The sequence below is a fragment of the Notamacropus eugenii genome, chromosome 2 (genome assembly GCF_028372415.1).
Source record: "Notamacropus eugenii isolate mMacEug1 chromosome 2, mMacEug1.pri_v2, whole genome shotgun sequence".
NCBI lineage: Eukaryota > Metazoa > Chordata > Mammalia > Diprotodontia > Macropodidae > Notamacropus > Notamacropus eugenii.
Window position 1 is genome coordinate 58,383,037 of NC_092873.1, and position 20,260 is coordinate 58,403,296.

Below are 20,260 nucleotides of genomic sequence, written 5' to 3' on the forward strand. Positions count from 1 at the left end.
ACCAAGGTCAATGTCACCCAGCTGAGACACTCTGCTCTAATGCTTCCTTTTGGCCTTCTCTCTCCCTACACCTTGCCTTTGCATAAAAGTGGCTGGAATAAGTCTGGGAGCTGGGGGGTGGGGCGGGGGGGTGTTGTATGAGACACGCTCTGCCTCTGGCAGACAGATGGCCACAAAGGTGCCCACAGCAGCGGCTGCTGCCCATCCATCCTACTTCCTGGAAGGCCTGAGGCCACAGCAACAGAGGTCAACAACTGCCTTCAGGACCATAGGGTCCCTAGACCCAGGGACAGGACTCAGGCACTTAGTCCATTTTTCAGATGGGGAAAGTGAGACCCTCAGCAGGGAAATGACTAGTCTGGGGTCACACATATGAAGTGTCAGAGGTGTGATCTGAACACACCTTCTTCCCAGAGATTCGCCTAGGGTCACACAGCTAACGTAGCAGAGACAGAATGTCAGAGCAGGCCTCTAATCTCAGGCCTGTGGTGTCCCCTCCTCCAGGTTCTCCCCTCCCCGCTTTCTGGTAACTACTTCATACTTGCATTTCCAATAATAGGCTGACCCAGACACAACCCAGCAAGCCTGGTTCCCAGCTGAGGACCTGAGTACAAATGAAAAGCCCTCAGTGCTCTCAAGGGGAGCTCCCCGGAGCCCCTGGGGCTTGGCCTGCAGTGACTGAGGCACCAGGGGGCCCCTGGGCCTTCTAACTCAGTTTTCTTTCACTCAGAGATAGTGGAGTGCACCAGGAAGCCTGAGAGGCCAGCCCTGATCCCCAACCCTTGGTCCTGGGAGCCAGACCCATGCCTCATTCTGACAGGTGAGGAAACTGAGGAAGCCATTGGTGAACACCCCAAGGTCATGGGGTGTGGTGAGCTTCAGATGGTCTCAGATCCAGGATTCCCCCAAATGCACCTTGGACTACCCTGAGATCTCCAAGAAACTAGGCTTAGCCCTTCCATCCTTGAATGTCTGCCCCATCCCCAAATTCCTAACACACAGTAGGTGCCAAGTTGCCCCTTTGAGTAGAAGTGTGATGTTTTGACTTTTGGAAGCTGTAGGGTAAGGTATCATGAACCCCTGGCACAGCGTCTGGAGCCTTCTCAGAAATCAATCAAACAAGAGGTGGAACTGTTTCCTCATCTAAGACACTGGGATCCATGATGCTCAGACCTCTGGTTCAGAACAGATTGAGACAACAGGCCCCCAAACTTCCTGGTTCTTAGGTCATACCACATTAGGAGCTATTGAGCTGCCATGCCTTACTCAGGGAGATCAGAGGAAATGGGAGTCCTCTTAGCTTTGTCCTCAGTTTGGGGCTCCAAACCTCCTCACCCCCAAAGACTGCCCCTTGTTAGAGGACAGACAACCCAGCTTGGTCCTGGGGACAGATTGAGGAAGCAACAGGTGGCCCAGAGGTTCCAGATCTCTAGCCCAGGGCCTTTTTACCCTAAGTAGCAGCTGCTCAATGACCTAGCAAGTGTTTGATGTCTTCTTGATTCTGGGTGTGACCTATCCCCATTGTGAATCATGTTCACAAGCCCATCAAGGGTACTCCTGCTCCCCACCCACAGTTTTCCAGAGAGAGCTGGAGACCCACACCCTGGAATTTGGGGGGAATTCTGGGGGTTAAAGCATTGGGGCCTTCCCCCTTCCCAGGATTCCCAAGAGTGGAGCACACACCCCAAAAACAGGCCAGAGACACTTGTTAGAACAACTCAGCAAAATAAAATTCCGGTTTATTGTTGGACAACATGTTTCACACATACATCAAACAGGCCAAAAAAAAATTTTTAAACAAAACAAAAAAAAACCAACAAAAACGAAACAAAAAAACCCCAAAAGCGCAACTTCATAGACAAAGAAAAAAAAGAAATACCTTTTATCTTTGGCCTTTTAACCATCTCATACAAACCAACTATTTATTGTACAGCTAAGTACAGACACAAGAAAGTTATTGGAATGCTCGGAACAGGATTGTGTTTTGTCGTGGTTTTCGCTTTTTTTACAAGGTTTCTTTTCTCCTTTTGAGATCGTAAGGAACATGGTCACACCACAAGTAAAGTCAGAAGCGGGACAGAGAACACGCCAAAGGCTGCCTGGTCGCGAGACCCCACCGTATGTACAAAAATATAAAGTGTAAATAAAAATACGAACCAATTTTCTTTCCAAAGTACTTTGAGAAAACAAGCAGGGCCTGGAGGCTGGGTCTGGGCTCCTCCCGGCGGGGGGTCCGGAGCGGTCAGGAGCGTGTCTCTGCGGCCGGGCCTCTACTCGCGGGTGACCAGTGAGATCTGAGACGGGAGCTGGGGGGCGGGCGCTGCGGCCTTTCTTTTCTTTCTCTTTTTTTAATTTAAATTTTTTCCCTTTTTTTTCTTTTTTCTTTCCCTTCGCTGCCTAGTCATCCTCGTCGGTCTTCTGCTTCTTGGTGTCCACGTCCTCCTCCTGGGGTGGGACACAAGGGGAACTGGGTCAGCCGGGCCCCCTCCTCACTGGGTCAGGCCCGGCAGCCCGCGGAGGTCACCCCCCCACGCACCTCATCATCCTCAGCTGCCCGTTTGCCTGTGCCTGTCTCGGCTTCATCGTCCTCGTCTCCGTCCTCCTCCTCACCTGGAGCCGAGAGAGAAGGCCCAGGCCTTGAGCCACTCCCAGGGGCCCCCCAAGGGCCGGCCCACCAGGGGCCCCCCAAGGGCCGGCCTGCAGACCCCCTGCCCGCGGGGCCCCCCAAGGGCCGGCCTGCAGACCCCCTGCCCGCGGGGCCCCCCAAGGGCCGGCCTGCAGAGCCCCCTGCCCGCGGGGCCCCCCAAGGGCCGGCCTGCAGACCCCCTGCCCGCGGGGCCCCCCAAGGGCCGGCCTGCAGACCCCCTGCCCGCGGGGCCCCCCAAGGGCCGGCCTGCAGACCCCCTGCCCGCGGGGCCCCCCAAGGGCCGGGCCCGGAACACGCGTGGGAGCCAGGACACAGCCCAACCAAGGGATCTGGGGAACAGGGACGGGGGGGGGGGGGGGGGGGGGGGGGGGGGGCGGCGGGGGCCGCCTCGGGCCGGGCAGCCCAGGCCAGTCCTCCCAGAGCCCCAGCAGCTCACCGTCGCCTTCCTCTTCCTCATCTTCCTCTTCGCCTCCCTCCTCCTCCTCCTCGTCTACTTCGTTGTCCGCCTCCTGCTCTCCGTTCTCCTCGTTCTGCCACGGACAGAGCCCACAGGCGGAGCGCGGTCACTCGGGGCCCGCTCCCGCCCCCAGCCCCCCTCCCGGCCCTGGGGGGCACTCACAGCGTTGCCGTTGGCGGGCGCATCCCGGCCATTCTCCGTCTCCTCCACCACTTCCTTCTTCTCTTTCAGGTCCTTGAAGGCAGCGGGAAAGGCGGGTGAGTGCGGGCCGGGGGAGGGGCTGCGGCGGCGCCCCCGACCCGGCACCCCGGCCCGGCACCCCGTGGGGCTAACACCTGCCGGGGGGCTGGAAGGAGCCCCCCCGCCCCTGCTCCGCCAGCCCGGGTAACTTTCCACCCCCCCCCCCCCACGCACACACGCCCTCTGAGGGCAGGCGCCCCGCACCGTGCGGCCTGGGCTCCGCACGACCCCCTCCCCCAGGCGCCGCGGGGGGGCGCTGTCCTCACTGGCGCGCTCCGAGAGCACGCACTTTCCCGGGAGCTGCAATCTGCTGCTCCGCCACCGTGGGGCGCGCTGCGCTCCCTCCTGCGCAGGCCCTCCCCCCGCCCCCGCCCCCTGGCGGCTCAGGTGGGGGAGGGGCGGGGCGGATGGGGGCGGGGCGGGCAGCCCCGCCGCGCAGGCGCACAGCGGCCCGGCCGGCTCCGGCAGAGCCCGGCTGGCTCTTGGCGCGCGGGCCTCGGGCGCTGCGCGGGGAGCACGTGGCCCCGAGCTCCAGGTAACAGCAAAGCCCTTCGAGTGGGGGGCCCCGGGCGGCCCCCTCGGGCGTGCTGGGGGCGCAAGGGCCTGCCCCTGGGGAGGCCCAAGATCGCGCCGCGGCCGCCACAAGCTGACCCCCCACCTTGCTCTCGGCAGGGCCCCCCAAAACTCAGGCACCATTTGGGAGCCCCTACCCCGCGAGCCTCTGATTACGGAAAGCCTCTCGGGGCGCCCCCCGTCGGACACAACCGTGCCCCCAACACGCCCCTCGGGGGTCACCCCACATCGCTGGAGGCCCCGTGGGGGAGTGCGGGGGAACCGCAAGAGCCCTCAAACCTTCCGCGTCCGCGGGTACAGGGCGCCCCCACAGACCGGCCGCGGGGCCACCGGCGGGCGGGGGCCGGCTGTCACCGAGGTCCCCCCTACGGCCACGCGGGTGCCCCCTCCCCACGCCGGCCAAACAAAGCCGCCGGCCGTTATTTATCACCCTCCCGGGGAGGAGCCTAAGCCTAGAAGGGGAGACATCACAGCGGGGGGCCCTACGCCCAGGGGACGGGGAGGGGAGACGCCAAAGTGACGGCCGCCAGTGCCCACCTGCGCCCGGCCCCGGCCCCTGTCCGGCCGTCGGGGGGCTTTGTCCGCTCGGCCCTCGTGGGGTCCCGGCTCCCATCCCGGCCGTCCCGCCCCCGCCCCGCCCGGCCCCTCCCCCGCGGCCTCCCCAGGGACCCCGACGCCCCCTCCCCTCCTCCCCGCGGGCAGTCCCGGGGCTCGCGGGCCCCCGCGCCCCGGCACCTTCCGGGCGGCCCCGAGCCTCGGGCGCCCACGGAACAAAGAGCGGCGCGGCCCGTGGGGGCCCCGCGCGGGCCGCCCCCGCCCCCCAGCCCTTCCGACGCGCCGCCGGTCCGGCTCCGAAGTTCCCCCGGAGCGCCCCCCCTCCACCCGGGGTCCCTCGGCCGCGCCGCGCGGGGGCGGGCACGCGCTCCCCACGGAGCCCCTGGCACGGCCCGCGCCCAGACAAAGGGTAGCCGGTGCGCCCGAGGGGGCCCCCGACGGCCGCCCCGAGCCGAGGGGCCCGCGCGCCCACCTTGGTGGAGATCTCGGAGCTGGTGTCCACGGCGGTGTCCGACATGGCGGGGCGGGGGCGGCTGCCGGACGAGGGATGCTCGGGGTCGGGGGCGGCCGGGGGTGCAGGTGGCAGGAGGGTCCCACGCGCGAGGAGCAGCCCACACACGGGCACGCGGCCGCTGCGGGAGCGGAGCCGGAGCGGAGCAGCCGGAGCTGGGCCGGGAAGGAGCCGGAGACGGCGGCGGCTGCAGCGGGGGAAGAGATGCCCGGCGCGCGGCGTCCGAGAACAATGCAAAGATGGCTTTTGAGAGCAGCCAGTGGGGGACTCACGCGGCGCCAGGCCCTTTAATATAGAGTAGTGGGCGGGGCGCGGCCTCCCCTACCCGCGCGCCATTGGCCGAGACCGGGGAGCGTGCGCTCTCTCATTGGTCCGGGCTCGAACAATGGGCGAGCGTGCTTAAAGCGGCAGTACCTCTCCTCTACCAGTGCGGGCGCAGCCGCTCCCAGCGCTGTCATTCGAGATTCGAGTTACGGAGGGGGTGGGGAAGAGGACGCATGCGCAATTTCTCTCTCCCCTGTTTTGCTCTAACTGCTGCCCCTGAAAGGCAAAACGCGGTAAAACTGTTCCAGCCTCCCGGGACGGGGGAGAGGGAGGGGGCGGGGGAGGTTGGGAGGGGACAGAGATGAAGAGGAGGGAAAGGAGGAGGAAGGGTGAAGAGAGGGAGGAGGGAGAGGGAAATAGGGCAGGGGGGAGGAGAGAAGTGAGAGAGGAGGGAAGGGGAAGAGGGAGAGAAGGGAGGGGGAGGATGGGAGGGGGAAGAAGGGAGGGGAGGGGGGAGGGGGGAGAAGAGAGGGGGAGGATGGGAGGAGGGAGAGAGAAGGGAGGGGGAGGGGGAGGACGAAGAGAAGCGGGAGGAGGGAAAGGAAAGAAGTTAGTGATGGGAAAGGAGGAGGGGGAGAAGGGGGAAGGAGGAAGGCAAGTGTCCTCGAGTGGGGAGGAGGGAAGCCCTCCTTGGGTTCCACGGGCTCCTCTAGGACACAGCCTCGCGAGTGAGCACGAGTCAGGGGACCCCCAGCCTCCTTCCGGAGCGCTGGCCCCACCAGGGCCCCGCACGCAGGCCTTGCCCCCCCACTCGTGCTTTTGCCACTGGGCGATGCCCGAGAGGAGGGTGGAGGTGGAAAGGACCAGACCTGTGGGTGCCTCGGGAACGTGGGGTCTCAGGCCCCTCCCCCACGCCCACGCAGGTCCTCGGGAATCCTTTCTGCAGATCGTGAGCCCCCCACGCTCGCGCACCCCAGTGGACCCTGCGGGCTGCCATTTCCCCACCACCACCCCACGCGGTTTGAGTGACCTGACTTGAAGCACGGGGGTGGGGGGAGGGAGGCTGCCTCCTTGTTAATGAGTGATTATATTATCATTCCACTAATTAGTCTAAGTCTCCGTGTCCCTGCCCGCTGTGAGTGAGGGGCGGGAATCTGAGGGGCAGCCCCCTCTGTGGTGATGGGGGTGGGGGACTGTGGTTAGGAGGCCCAACACCCACGGTCACGGCCATGGCCACGAACACGCCCCCTCCCCCAGGAGAGCTACGAAGACGCCACTCCCAACATGGCGGCAGCGGAGTCGTCACGCACTCTCCGACCCCAACCCACTCGGGGTCCCAGGTTCCTGCCAAGCAGATGAAGGCCTAGGACCCTGGCAGCTGGACAGGCTCAGAACCGTGGCTGGGGGGCAGGGTGGGGGCCCCCCGAAGGTCTCCGAAAGGCTAGAGAAGGGAGAGAGACGCGCCACACCCAAGATGGCTGCCGAGCGAGTCCGGCCCAAGCAGCCAGAAGGGGGCGCCCGACGCGGAAGGCGGGACTGCCGCGATACCCGCATCGATTGGTTCAGGTTGGCGGGCGAACACAGAGTTGACGCTTTGCGCTCTACCATTGGCCAGCTGCGACGTCCGTCAGCTATGGGCCATGAGCTGGTGAAAGGAAAAACCCGGAGCCTGGATTACGCCCAAGGAAGGGGTCAAATGTGAACCAGCCCTGATGGCGGGGAAAGAGTTGCGTGTTTCACTCTCCACGTTCCCCTAGTAACCCCAGTGCCCACTGCAGTGGTGGCGATGGCCAGCAATTCTCCTAAGGGCCCTGATGGTGCCACGGACCCGTCATTTCCCGCACACTTCGTTGGGACTGGGACTCTACATGCCCCCGGGGTTAGCGGGGGTGTTGTTAGTGCAAACCGCCCCACGCACCGACACGAAGCCCCAGCCCGCTCCCAGGCGCGCACCCACGGAGGCCACCGGGGCCCCTCGAGGAGTCTGCCCGGGCGAGGAAGGAAACTGAGGACCCCCCCCAGCCGGCGCCTTCCCCACGCACACGGGGACCATATGGTGCCCACGCTGGAGCGTCTGCTCCCCTACATGTCCACACCTGACGCGAGTATCCCCGCGTACACACAGACCCCACCAGACGGGCACAGCTGCGTGCACACGCGGGCACAGAGCCCACTCTCCCACGGCAGGCACGTACGGGCACTAGAGGCGCAGCCAGGGCACCCACTCGCGGGCGCCCACCTGACCCATTCGTCCACCCCAGCAGGTGCGGGAGCGGAGACGGGCCGGGGCTCCACCCCCACGCGAGTCAAACGTGCCACGGACCAGGAATCAGGGTGGGGGACTCTGTGGCGGGAAACGTGTGGGATTAGGGGAGGGGGAGGGGCGGAGTAGAGCCTGTCGGTCTGTCCGAGTGTCTCTTCCCCTGCCAGTCTCCTCTCCCCTCCCCCTCCCCTCTGCCGTTTCTCTTTGCCCCCCCCCCCATCACCATGCCCCGAAGGGACGACTTTCTCCCGATTTTCCGGGGGCGCATCTTTCCGTGCTCCCCGCGCCCTGTCTGTCCAGGTCCGGGCCCGTGATCTGGACAGAGCGAGCCCTGTCCGAGGACTTGGGTTCGAAACCTGCCTCTGCGGTCCCCACGCCATCACCGCCCTCCCCTGAACCTCAGCTTGCGCCTTTGTCAAGTAAGATTGGTGCCTGTGACCTCCAGGGTTCCCTCCGAGACCAAGCCCAGCTAACACGGCCCCCCAAAAACGGAGCCCTAGAACCCTGTGTCTGGGCAGTGGCTCCTCCTCAGACACTGGCACCGTCAGGAGTTCCGGGCCCCCGGCCGTCCCGCCCGCCCCCACTGCCCAGGTGATCAGGAAGGCTCTGTTCTCCTGCGCCACCTCCCGCTGCCCATTCCCTTGTCCCTGTCGGGGTGGGGGGCGGCCCCGGAGGTGGAGCTCCCCGGAGCCTGGGACCCCCGGGCTCCGGCCGCTTGTTTGTGCTGGCCAACGCCGGGGCGAGAGGGGAGCGGGATGAAGATGGGGTGCGGGGGGGACCTGGACCGGGTGCTCCTTCCCAGGTCGGGAAAGAAGAGCTAGCGGCTGAGTGAGCCCCCTTGGGCCGGGATCGGGCCGCCGCACCTTCTGGGTGCTGTCACCCCACTGGCACTGCTGGGCACTGCTCGAAGGCTGGTACCTCCCGAGGGGATTCGGTCAAGTCTTGTTAGGTCGTAGGAGCCAGAGGGGCTGAGTGGGATAGAAGCGGGCTTGGACCCATGTCTCCTCTCAGCTACTTACTCGCCTAGCCAAGTTGCCCACCTCCCCGGTGCCTCAGTTTCTCCATCTGTAAGACAGGGGTGTGATTGGACCAGGTGTTCTCTGAGCTCCCTTTGGGCGCTGCATCCCTGATCCACTAACCTCTAAACCTTTGGTCCTTTTTGGAAAACTTCCCCTGTCCGGACCGTCCCACCCTGCGATGTCTGGTGGATGTGAGGACGGGACTGTTACTCAGTGCCCTAATCTAAGTCCCGCTTGTTGTGGGCTTGCCCAGCGTGCTAGGTACTGAAGATACAAAGGGATCAGTCTGCTCTCCAGCTGCCTCGGTGCTGGTGGAATTCTTTTCTATTAAAAGGACAGTTTCCTGGAAGAAAGATCATCCTGACTTACTCAAAGATCACACTGAGATAGCGCTTGGAACCGTTTTACAGCAACCCTGAGAAGGAAGGGCTGTTCTTACCTTTATTTTACAGTTGAGGAAACTGAGGTCTTGCCCAGGGTTCCCCAACTAGCAAGTGCCTTGGGAAGGATTTGAACTCCCTTATTTTATAGATGGGGAAACTTGCCCCGGTGGCCAGTGCTGTTTAACCATACTTCATACACCAGTTATCTTAGAAGGGACCTCAAAGGCCCTGGGCTAGTCAAACCTTACTTTTCCTGGATGAGGTTTCTGAAGCCCAGGTCACACAGACAGGAAATGGCCAGTCCAAAGCGGAGACCTCCCCACTGCACCAGCCTTCCTGGTCAGGAGTGGGGGGGGGGAGGGGGGGAGAGGCGGGGGAGGGGGAGGGGCAAGCTGCCAGTGTCAGCCCTTAAAGGGGGGGGTTGGAAAAGCCTCCTCAGGTCTGGACTGGTTCCCAAGTCACTTAACTCGGCTCCATTTTCATTTTTAAGTGGATTTGAGGCTCCCTCGTGTGCTCTATGCATTCTCCACCCGCCCACTGTACAACTTTATTCGAGTCTGGGGGTGAGAGGGTCTTCCCCTTTTATGGGTCATCAAGACCCCTCTGGCAGTCATTCTGGGGGAGTCTAGGAACCTGTTCACCGGCATGTTTTTAAATGCATAAAGTGAAAGACATTTCTATTGGAATATAGTTACTGAAATAGGACGAACCGGGGTTGGAAACCCCAGGTAGACCTGTAGGGAAATAGGCCACTGAAGTGCTAATGGTGGCTGTGGAGGGGGGGGGGGCGCATTGGGAGCCGTCCCCAGTGCCTGCTTCCCCTGAAAGAGCTTACAGCAGAGGAAATGTATGTGGGGTTAGCTGTGAGGACCTCCTGCCCCCACTCCCCAAATAACTTGTACTTTTTTAAAAATGTTTTTTCTAGGCATGTGAATGTGAGCTGCTTTGAGGCAGTGGATGTTTCAGTTTTTCAGCCCAGTACCTGGCTCAGAGTGGGCACTTAAAGATTTTCTTTACAGTAGGTCAGTCTGATTCATCAAGCATTTATTAAGCACCAACTATGTTCCAAGGCTGGGCACAAGGAATAAGTCAGAAGTCAATCAACCCCTGTCCTTCGTGATCTTGTAGTCTCTCAGGAGGATACAGATACACTCCCCTGTCAATCAGTTGCTCAGTGGACATTTATTAATCACCACCTGTGTGACAGGCACTTTAATGAACCCTGGGGGATACAGACCAATCAGTCATCAGATTGGGCAGATTCTGCTGAAGGACTGAATAGTCATGTGACAAAGGTCCCCACCGTGTTCCAGACACTACATCTGTTTCTGAGGGGGAACATTCAGAGTATTTCCCAGAAACATGGGAAGGCTATTGGGGAACCAGACAGGGAGAAGCTGAACTTTCCCCTCCTGTAACTGTGGATCCTAAGTTAGACAAAAGAAGACAGCCACACCTTGGATTTGCATCCCAGACCTGATCCTTATTAGCTGTGTAACCCCAGACAAGTCACAACCTCTCTGAGCCCCCAGGACACCTACTGCCCCATCTATGTAGGGAAAGCCCTCTTTGCCTAAGAAAGAAGCAATTACTGAGCATCTACTGGGTGCCAGGCACTAACTACCCTTGAGCAAAGGGGAGACCTAGACAAGGGGCTTATATTCTACAAAAGGAGATATAGGGGCATGACTATATTACCTCATTGATTTTGTCCATATGTGCTGTCTATATGGACAGCTATGGGTTCAGTGGATAGAATGCTGGATCTGGAGTCAGGAAGCCTCATCTCCCTGAGTTCAAATCTAGCCTCAGCCACTTACTAGCTGTGTGACCCTGGGCAAGTCATTTCACCCTGTTGGCCTCAGTCTCATCTGTCAAATGAGCTAGAGAAGGAAATAGCAAACCACTCCTTTATCTTTGCCAAGAAATGGGGTCATGAAGGGTCTGAAATGGTTCAACAACAAGTTGTCTTATGTGTCTATACATGCATGTATGGACAAAATGTGTAGACAATAATCACAGGATGATTGGGAGGATTAGCAGCTGGGGGATCAGGAGGGGGTTAAAATATCTGCTCTGCTGATTTAAGATCATAGATTTCAAGCAATGGGGCCCTCTCAGTGGTTGTCCGACCCCACTCCTTACTTGGGCTCTGGAGGTTGTGATTTGTTGAAGGTCCTGAAGCAATTTCTGTATGTCCAGCGGGTCCTCATCTCTAGGGATACAAGTACAAAAGCAACAGTCCCTGCGCGCAACAAGCTTTCACCCTAATGTGGGAAAGACCGCATGCTGTTCACAGTACGTTAGGAGGAGTCAACATTTAGAGCAGCAGTGATCAGAGACGGGATTTGGTCGGGGTAGCCATAGGAGTGATAAGAGAGGCTGGAGAAGAATTGCGGGACCCTCTTTTGGAAAGCCACGGTCGTTTGAACTGCTATTTTCAATATGGGAGGGGAGGGGAGCTAGGCAGGGGGAGGGAACCTTCCCCTGCCAATCACTCCCCATTGGTCCAATTGGAGACACTGTGGTCCTGCCCCCTCATTTTACAGAAGAGGAAACCAAAGCTCAGAGAGCGGAAAGAGGTTCCCTGAAATCCCACGGGCGGCCAGTGGACGAGCCGGGCTTCCATCTCTGAACCTCGGGATCTAAGCAATCTTTCCCTGTTAGTCCTAGCTCAGCACCCGGCACTCAGACAGCGCAGTCTCTTCTTGCTTCTGGGTGTAAGGAGGACCTGCCCCCTCCTCTCCATGGCTTCCTGGACCAAGGGTCCTGCCACAACGAGGACAAGCCCCTTGGCTGCTTGCTCCCTTCTGCCCGCGGCTTTGAGCCCCACACCGTGAGAGACTCATGTGGGCGCCCCAGAAAGCCAGCCTCCTTAAGTAGGAGACGGTATCGAAAAGTGCTGGGTCTAGAGACCGGGACTTACTGGCCTTGTGTGTGACCTTGGGCAAATCACTGTCATCTCCCTGAGACTCAGTTTCCCTCTCTTGTCAAATGAAGAGAGGGGATGGACTGGATGGCTTGGAGGCCCCTTCCACCCCCCTAGATCGAGGATCCATCTCCCTTCTCTCCCAGACTAATAATACGTGGGTCTGGGGAGCCTAAAATTGAAAATTAGAAGGACTCAGCAGTGACCGGTTGCCTTTGCGCAGGGTCAGTGCGTGAACTATATGGTGGAATGTACCTGAGAACAATCGATCTCCATCCAGGCCAATGCCACAAACGCTAAGCACTTGCTATTTGCCTTTGGAGCTTTCCCTCTGGTTCAATTCCAGCTCACGGGATTAAGAGCAGGAAGAGAGAGGTTAGTGACTATCGGTCCCTTTGGAGTAACAGCGATTCAGAAGTGGGAAAGGCTGCCTTGGGATGTAACCAAAAGGGCCCTTGGACATAGAGAGTTTGTGGACTCCCAACCTGACTGCGCAGTGACTGCCTGACTTTGGTCCAACACGAGTCAGTAGCAGGCTCAGGGGCACAGGACTACTGCACAATCCTGTCTGTGTGAGTGTCTCACCTCTCCGGTCTGTCCCCCTCCCTCCTGACAAGCTGATCATCCTACAATGAGGGTCAGAGCTTTGGAGCTCAAAGGTCCCTCTGAGGAGAAATGACTTGTCCAAGGTGAAAAAGACTAACCCATGTCCACTGACTCTAGACTCAGGCTCTTTCCCTGTGCTGTGCAGGAGCTTCCTGCTCCACAGACCAGACCTCCTCTCTCTCCTCCTTAGCAATCTTCAGTGCCTTCCACGGTCTGGACCCCATCATCTGTCCAGTCTTACTTCAGATGACTGCCCCTTGCCAGCTGTCTTCTCCAGTTAAACTCCGGTTTCCCATAAAAGACATTTCTTTGTATCCCCAGGACCTAGCATAGGGTGTGGCCCTCAGTAGGTGATTAATAAATGCTTGGTTGTTTGATTCAATCATCGTCCACCAGCCTGGATGGCTCTGCTTCCTCACCTTCACCTCCTAGATTCCTAAGAGGCCTCTCCAGCTGTGGAGGGGCCCACAACCCCCTTCCGGAATGAGTTTGTATTTACTTAAATGTGCACCTGTGGCCTTTCCTTTCTCCTTCCCCCACTAACAAGCATAAACTCCCTGAGGGCAGAAACAGTTTCTTTTCTTCTCTCCATCCCCAGCCCTTAACAAGCACCTGGCAAACTATAGGTGCTTAATAAGTGCTTGTTTAGTTAGATTGGGATCCCTTGACTGAGAAAATATATAATGACATACATGTCATTAAAATATATCACAAATTCAGTAAGTAGATGTGTATTTTATTAGTCACAAACAACATCTATCTACCTTAGGAAAAAAAAATTAATAGTCTTACATTCTGAACTGGTATCGATTCTGTCCACAGAAGGTCTGTTGGCTTCCTTCTTGGACTGAAGCATGGGACAGTTTACTGGAGCTAAACAAATATGGAAAGGACAGTGCTGGGTGCCCATGAGGACCCAAAGACAAAGTGTAGCAACTCTCCTGAAGACCTCTGAGGAGTGAAGAAGCCCAACTCTTTAAGAGGAGACAGGGCCCAGGAAGAGGAATCCACTGACCCAGGATTGTACCAGTGCTGGGTTGGTGAAAAGGATCTGAGTTCAAATCCTAACTGCCAATTTAGCACCTGTAGGAGGTAGAGCAAGCCATTCTGTTCTTCTTGTTAGCCCCAGGGTGAAAACAAGGGGTGGGGGTAGCTAGATCAGAGATCCCTTCAGCTCCAGACGCATGAGCCTCTGGAAACAGGGAACCATGATTCAAAACCAGGTCCCTGGCCCCGGATCTAGGCAGGGCTGTCCAGAGGAAGGAGCTCTGGACTTGGAAATGGAGGACCTGAATTCAAATCTTCTCAACTCCCAGGACCTCGGTTTCCTTCTCTTTAATAGTAGCAGATGGTCCCTTAGCTGCATATTAATTAATTAATAGATAATTAATAGTAAAAATAATAATAGATAATTCTAGAGCTGTCTAAAGTCTTTCCAGCCTTTTAGATTCATTATCTCCTTCAGGCCTCTAGTCAGGAATTGGTATGTTTAATAAGCATTATTATCTTCTATCCACTGATAAGGAAACCGAGGCTCAGACAGGTTATAGGGACATAGATTTAGGGCTGGAAGGGACTTCCAAGGCTATCTGTTCCCCACCCCCTCATTACTTGAGGCACAGTGACATGGTCACAGCATCTCTGCCTCAGTGGCCCTATCTTTGGAGCCAGGACTATGGGATAGTCTATGGACTACGTCTCTCCAAAAAGAGGGGCTCTCTTTCCTTCGAGCACCCCAGGGTCCCTTCCAGCACTCCCTCTCTGACCTGGGCTGTAAAGGGCATCCATGTTACTTACACCACCCTTCTACACGGGTGCCCCCCCACCTCGGTCTGCCGCTTTTCCCGATCATCCACAGTCCAAGATTCGCTGCCTGCCCGTTGGGGTGTGTGCGTGCCTGCGTGTCTGCATGATCATGGCTGAATACGGGTCTGATTCTGTTTGCCCAGCTCCAATTCCGGTCTGTACTTGGCTTGGCTCTTGTTACCATTTATGGGTGTGTGTATGTGTGTGTGTGTGTGTGTGTGTGTGTGTGTGTGTGTGTGTGCACGCGCATGTGTGACTGTGTGCAATTTCCCAGTGTGTGGACAGAGGGCTCCAGTTGTCATGGATATGTGTGCGCACCCAGCCCTGGTTGCCAGGTGTGTGTGTGTATGTGTGTGTGTGTGTGTGTGTGTGTGTGTGTGTGTGTGTGTGTGTATACCCAGGCGCCAGCCCCATCAGGCCACTCCAGTTATGAGTAATTAGGTCCACCCCCACCCAGCCCTGCGCCTGGAGACAGCCCCCGCTCTGCTAAGACCAGCCAGGCCAGTGGGCAGGGCCAATGCCAGGGCCCTAGCTAGGGGGTGCGGGAGAGAAGGTAACCAACTCCAAGTCAGGGTTCTGAGAGAAAGTGAGAAAGGACCCCACCACCAGCTGAGTCCCGGAGCTCGGGACTTGCACTTCTCCTTTGTTAATCAGATTCTTTGAGATTTAAATGTCTTTCAGCCTCCCTCCTCCCCTTATTTTCCCCTCTGAAGGCCACCACTGAGGACTTCCTTGGTCTTTGTGATGCCAAACTGTCACCAGCTCTAGTTGAAAAGGACTTTGGGAAGATTTTAGTCCAACGGCTCATTTACAAATAAGGAAACTAAGGCTCAGAGAGGCTGGAGGTTCCTAGATCTAAAACTAGAAGAGCCTCTGGAGTCACCTAGTCCAATTTCTCATTCTCTAAATGGGGTAATTAAGGCTCAGAGATAAAAAAGTGAGTATCCTAAGGTTGAGTGGCAGTCAGGATTTGAAACCTCGTCCTCTGACTCAAAAGTCAGCACTCTGTGCAGCCCTTTAGGGGTCTTCTGCTGCCCCCTCTGCAAGTCCCTTCAGCCCTTGCTTCAGGCCAAAGGAGGTAAAAACTTGGCTTGGGCTCTAAAGGACATCTCTTTTTTTTCTTTCCTGGAACACTGGGACCTTGAAAAGTCAGGCAGACAATGTCCTGCCTGGGGAAACAGAGGAAGCATGTGGTCGGCTCCAAGAGCCATGTTTAGAAAGCCCTGCTGGAAGCCTGTGACAGATTTTGTTTCTGCTTGCTGTACTTGAGCTGAGACAGCAGGCAGGACAAGGTGACATGTCTGATCTGGAAACCTGAAGGAAGAGAAGACTGGGTGGTGGGAGGGGAGGGGAAATTTGGTCTGCCTCTGAGCCTTTGCCTTTGAAGCCAGCAGTCTTCAGAGGAGTAACGAGGAGTGTGCATTTGGGCTTTGACCCAGGGTATCAAATCTATAGGCACTGACAGGGCGCTACCCTTCAGCAGGGTAGATACAACAGCAATTAACGCCTAGCTGGGAGGAATCATTCCTACAGATAGAAGGCTCCCTGATGGTGGGTCAGGCTGCTATCACTCTCCTCTGCCCTCCCCAACACAGAGGCCTCCCCAACAACAGCCACATCATGCCAAAGGCACCAGCTCCATGTCTCCTCACAACCCTCCTCTCAGCTCGGGGCAGGCTGTAAGCCATTTCCCTGAGTGCGATCTGTGATCCTTGACCCTACATGGAAACCCCTAGTTATGGCTCTGCCAGCTGACATATGTATCCCAGGGCAATCTGGCTTAATTCCACTGTATAATTTACATGCTTGTTAATGTGCAAGTCACCTCCCTTGACAGAACAGAAGCTCCCTGAAGGCATGGGCTGTTTCAGTGAATCCCTATGAGAAGCACCATGCTAGGCATATAAGTGCTTATTAATTGATTGATGGTTGTAGAGGGAACAATGACGAAAGGAATCCAAGAGATAACCCCTAGAAATCAGAACTGCCGTGAACTACGGAGGTCACCCAGTCTATCCACCTTATTTGACAGAGGAGAACCCTGAATCCCTGAGGGGATGTGGTCACACAAGTACCAGGGAAGAAAGCTGGGATTTGCACTTTGTTGGACTTTGTTGTCTCAGTCCTGTCTGACTCTCCATGATCCCATCGGAAGTTTTCTTGGCTGAGGTACTAGAGGAGTTTGCCATGTCCTTCTCCAGCTCATTTTACAGATGAAGAAACTGAGGCAAACAGGAATAAGTGACTTGCCCAGGGTCACACAGCTAGTAAGTGTCTGAGTCTGCATTGGAAGTCAGCACCTCTTGACTCTATTCACTTCAACACCTACCTGTTTGGATTTGAACCCGGGTCCCAAATCCAAACCCTTTCCACAGAGATGATTTGGCCCCATCTACTCCTGTGCCTGATGGCAAGTGGGTGGCACAGTCAGGAAGACCCACCCTGGGCAGGTCACGTAACCTTGTTTGCCTCAGTTTCTTCATCTGTAAAATGAACTAGAGAAGGAAATGGCAAACACTCCAGTATCTCTGCCAAGAAAACCCCAAATGGAGTCATAGAGAATCAGACAGGACTGAAACCGCTGAAGAGCATTGACAAGACTTATGTGTCCTTCTCAAGCTCAGAAGGAAGCTCGGCTCTCAGGGACCCACATGGCTGCCATTTTGGGATTCTCTGAGTCTCCAGCCTTCCCCCTTCATCACAGAAGTTTCCTGTGTCCCCAGTCATGGAAGGTTTTTATCAACCCTCTCTTACCTCTTATTGTTTCCATTTCCTCCCACCAGTCCAATGCCTGAAGGAGAGTTAAGGCCATTTGGCTCTGAATTTGGCACCAGAGGACGTGGCTGTGCTGCTCACTAACACAGAACCAGAGTCATCTTGGTGGGCCTCTCTCTCCTGTCTGTAGACCGAGGAAGCTGGGCTAGCTTCTGGAAGGTCCTGGTAGAGTCTGCCTTCTGCCCTGGTCTGTTGTTTCCCACCATCAGTGACTTGGAAGAAGATGGCTTGTCAAATTTATGAATGAGAGCAAGGGGGAAGAATGCCCAATATACCAAATGACAGAAGGGAGATCCAGAAAAATTTCATCAGGAGGAATGAGGGGTTGATGCTCTCCAGATGAAACATAAACAAGAGTATAGGATTGGAGATGGACAGTTGGCAGGGATCTCAGTAGTCATGGAATCCAATTCTCCCATTTTTCAGATGAACAAATGAAGGCCCAGAGAGGTCAAGGCCTTGTCCCATGGTCACACAGCCAGATGCAATGAAAATCTCCTTGAAGGAGAGCTATGCTTGGGCTTTGGGGGTAGGGAAGGTAAAATCATGGAAGTCTTCATGGATGAGGTGGCATTTTATCTGGGCTCCAGAGGATGAGTACAATTTCAAGTAGAAAGGGGTGAGAGGTGGCACTCTAGGCACAAGCATGTGAATGGGAGAGCATAGGCTCTGTTCAGGCCAGAATTTGACCAAAGCATAGAGTCTATGAAGGGACAGACTGTGAGATAAGGTTAAAAGAAGTCAAAACCCGCTTGTAAAGGGCCTTGAATGCCAGCCTATTGGGATCTGGACCTTCCTTAGGCAATAGACGTTCTAAGAAGTTGGTCTGAAGCCACCACAATTTCTGAATTGTACTAGACTTCAGCTTGATGAAATTTGTGCTGTGAAGGAAATGGTGTTCGATGTACCAGCACAATATAAGAAAGAAACAAGAAATGAATATTAATGTAGCACTCCCTCCAGGAATTATGTTCCTAACTCAGCACTCACAGGTTTGCCTTTGCATTGGATCCCCAGGGAAGTAACTAAAACTCGTGGTCCTAGGGTACTTTGTGGATCCAGCTTCCTAAAACTATAGTCTGTGAGCCCCTACCAGTGAGCTTACCTTTAATAGTCAGCCAGTAGACACAACTAACTCAAAGCAAAGGCATTTACTGAAATGGCCCAGTAAAAGAAGCACCTCCAAACATTCCCTTCCCCATAAACCTTAGGTGTGCTTACTATAAATATACCTAGAGTCAATGGACAGAGCAGACACAAACTTAGAGTCCACTGATAACGAGGAAATAATAAATAAGGAACTTATGTAGCCAAGCCAGCTCCTTACTTCCAGTACTGTAGGGCTCCAATGTTCTTTCTTTTTATTTCTTAAAATGACTTCCTACCACACATAGAGTCTCTGCTGGGTGAGTTGGCCAACTGGGATCTTTGGGTCTTTTCCTTTCTGCACCTTGACTTTCAATTGCTTTGACTAGTCTCTTGGATCCACCACTGACTTTCTTCTCTGTTACCATAGGTCACACTCTTAGGAGCTGCTTCCTGTCCCAAATGCTGTTCCTCTATCTACCTGGGTCTGCTCCCTGCTGATTACCCCTCAGCTGTGTGGCCATTGAAGAAGGGGTACAGAGAAGACAAGGTCTTATGGTACTTGTTTGTAGACTGTGAAAAGCATTTTATTCAATAGAGAGGCTAGCGTAAGGGCTTGTCTCCAATGAGGTGTTTCCCAGGAATCTGTTAAAACACTGAGAGTTGTAACCATAGGGATAACTTTGCTTAATGATTCTTTGATATGAATGTCAAGTGAGGCATAAAACATAGACAGATGCTCACCAAAGGTGTGGGCCATTGTCATGGTAGATGCCAGTGCTTAGTCCAAACAGAAGAAGAGAGCTCCTATTTGTGGATGATGCTGTGCTGACTATACCAAGTTGAACTTGGAATCAGGAAGACTCATCTTTGTGAGTTCCAATCCAGTCTCAGACACTAACTATGTGACCCTGGGTAAGTCACTTCACCCTGTTTGCCTCAGTTTCCTTATCTGTAAATGAGCTGGAGAAGAAAAGGCAAACCACTCTAGTCTCTTTGCCTTTGGGGTGGTAAAGAGTCAGATACAACTGAAAAATGACTAGACAACAATATACACACAGGAAAAAAACCAAGTGGATGAAAAATACCTATTGGTCAGACTGTGTTGGACAACTCATACAACTATTGCACTGGTCTTGAGCAGACATTTCTGATGAAGAGTTGGGTGCAGAATTGAGCAGGATGGGCTGAATTGCCTTTGGGAAATTGTCTAGTGTGCTCAAAGGCGACAACTTTCTTCCTGCAACAAAGGCCATGCTTTTAACATCAGTATTTTTGTAGTAATGCAATATGCCTACAAATGATGGGGTGCCCCAAACTCCAAGAAATGAAAGCTATATGAAGATCCACAAAAGGCAAGAGAGAAATGTATAGTGCAAGTAAATAGGCTTCCACTTACTGATCAAGGTTGGGACCAGAGAGGCTATCACCAGAGTGATGTCACAGAAAAGGACCTGGGTCAGTTATGTAGTGAGTCTGAGGAATAACTTAGAGTCTCCATTGGGAGCCAGTGTCAAGGCGTCTAGCACAAAGGTTCCTAAGCTTTTTAACGTCCAGGACCCTTTGGTTGTCTGGGGCAGCCTATGGAGCTCTTCTCAGAATAATTATTTTAATCCACAAAATAAAGTAAATAGGGCTACAAAGGAATTTTGTATTATATTGTATATAATATATATTATATGTTATATTGTACATAATTCCATGGAAATCCAGCTACCCAAATATTTAAAAATAATAATAAGATTACAGACCCCACATTAACAACCCCTCTGGCCTAGACATAGGCTCCAGCATGTTGGCATGATGATACATTTAAATGCACTTAGGACAGGTTGAACGATGACCCAAAGAGTATTCTTTAATGGGATATCACTAGTGGAGTGACTCAGGGATCTCTTGATGGCCGTGTTGTTAACCAATGTCATCACAGACCTGTGAAATTTGCAAATGACACTAAGCCAGTCAGTCCATTGGTCAACACTCATAACTATGTGCCAGACATTGTGCTAAGCCCTGAAGAGCTCTTTAGCAGGGTCAAAGCCCCTGCCTCCAAGAAGATAGAGTCTAATGAGGGAGACCCCGTTGGACATGACTACCTACAAACCAGATACATGAAGGACAACTTGGAGACATTCAATAGAGGAAA

General features: G+C 55.2%; 1 protein-coding gene and 1 long non-coding RNA gene across 3 annotated transcripts; both read right to left on the minus strand.

The window, feature by feature from the left end:
- Positions 1 to 1,708: 1,708 nt before the first annotated feature.
- On the minus strand, positions 1,709 to 5,075 carry PTMA (prothymosin alpha). The gene is made up of 5 exons (XM_072637432.1): positions 4,945 to 5,075; positions 3,267 to 3,338; positions 3,084 to 3,177; positions 2,537 to 2,610; positions 1,709 to 2,445 (listed from the first exon to the last, which is right to left on the minus strand). The coding sequence occupies exons 1-5, from the start codon at positions 4,987 to 4,989 to the stop codon at positions 2,398 to 2,400; spliced, it is 333 nt and encodes a 110-aa protein (XP_072493533.1). The 5' UTR covers positions 4,990 to 5,075; the 3' UTR covers positions 1,709 to 2,397.
- An 8,087-nt stretch (positions 5,076 to 13,162) lies between these two features.
- On the minus strand, positions 13,163 to 14,656 carry LOC140522230 (uncharacterized). 2 transcript variants are annotated; one of them, XR_011973253.1, is made up of 2 exons: positions 14,274 to 14,656; positions 13,163 to 13,530 (listed from the first exon to the last, which is right to left on the minus strand). It is a non-coding gene; the product is annotated as an uncharacterized lncRNA (long non-coding RNA). The 2 variants fall into 2 exon arrangements; XR_011973254.1 differs by having other exon boundaries at positions 14,245 to 14,656.
- Positions 14,657 to 20,260: the final 5,604 nt, after the last annotated feature.

Coding starts and splice junctions, on each gene's coding strand:
- PTMA (XM_072637432.1), bottom strand. CDS start 4,989: ATGTCGGACACCGCCGTGGACACCAGCTCCGAGATCTCCACCAAG. Junction 3,178..3,266: donor CGCCCGCCAACGGCAACGCT/GTGAGTGCCCCC, acceptor TGTCCGTGGCAG/AACGAGGAGAACGGAGAGCA. Junction 2,446..2,536: donor GGGCAGCTGAGGATGATGAG/GTGCGTGGGGGG, acceptor GTCCCACCCCAG/GAGGAGGACGTGGACACCAA.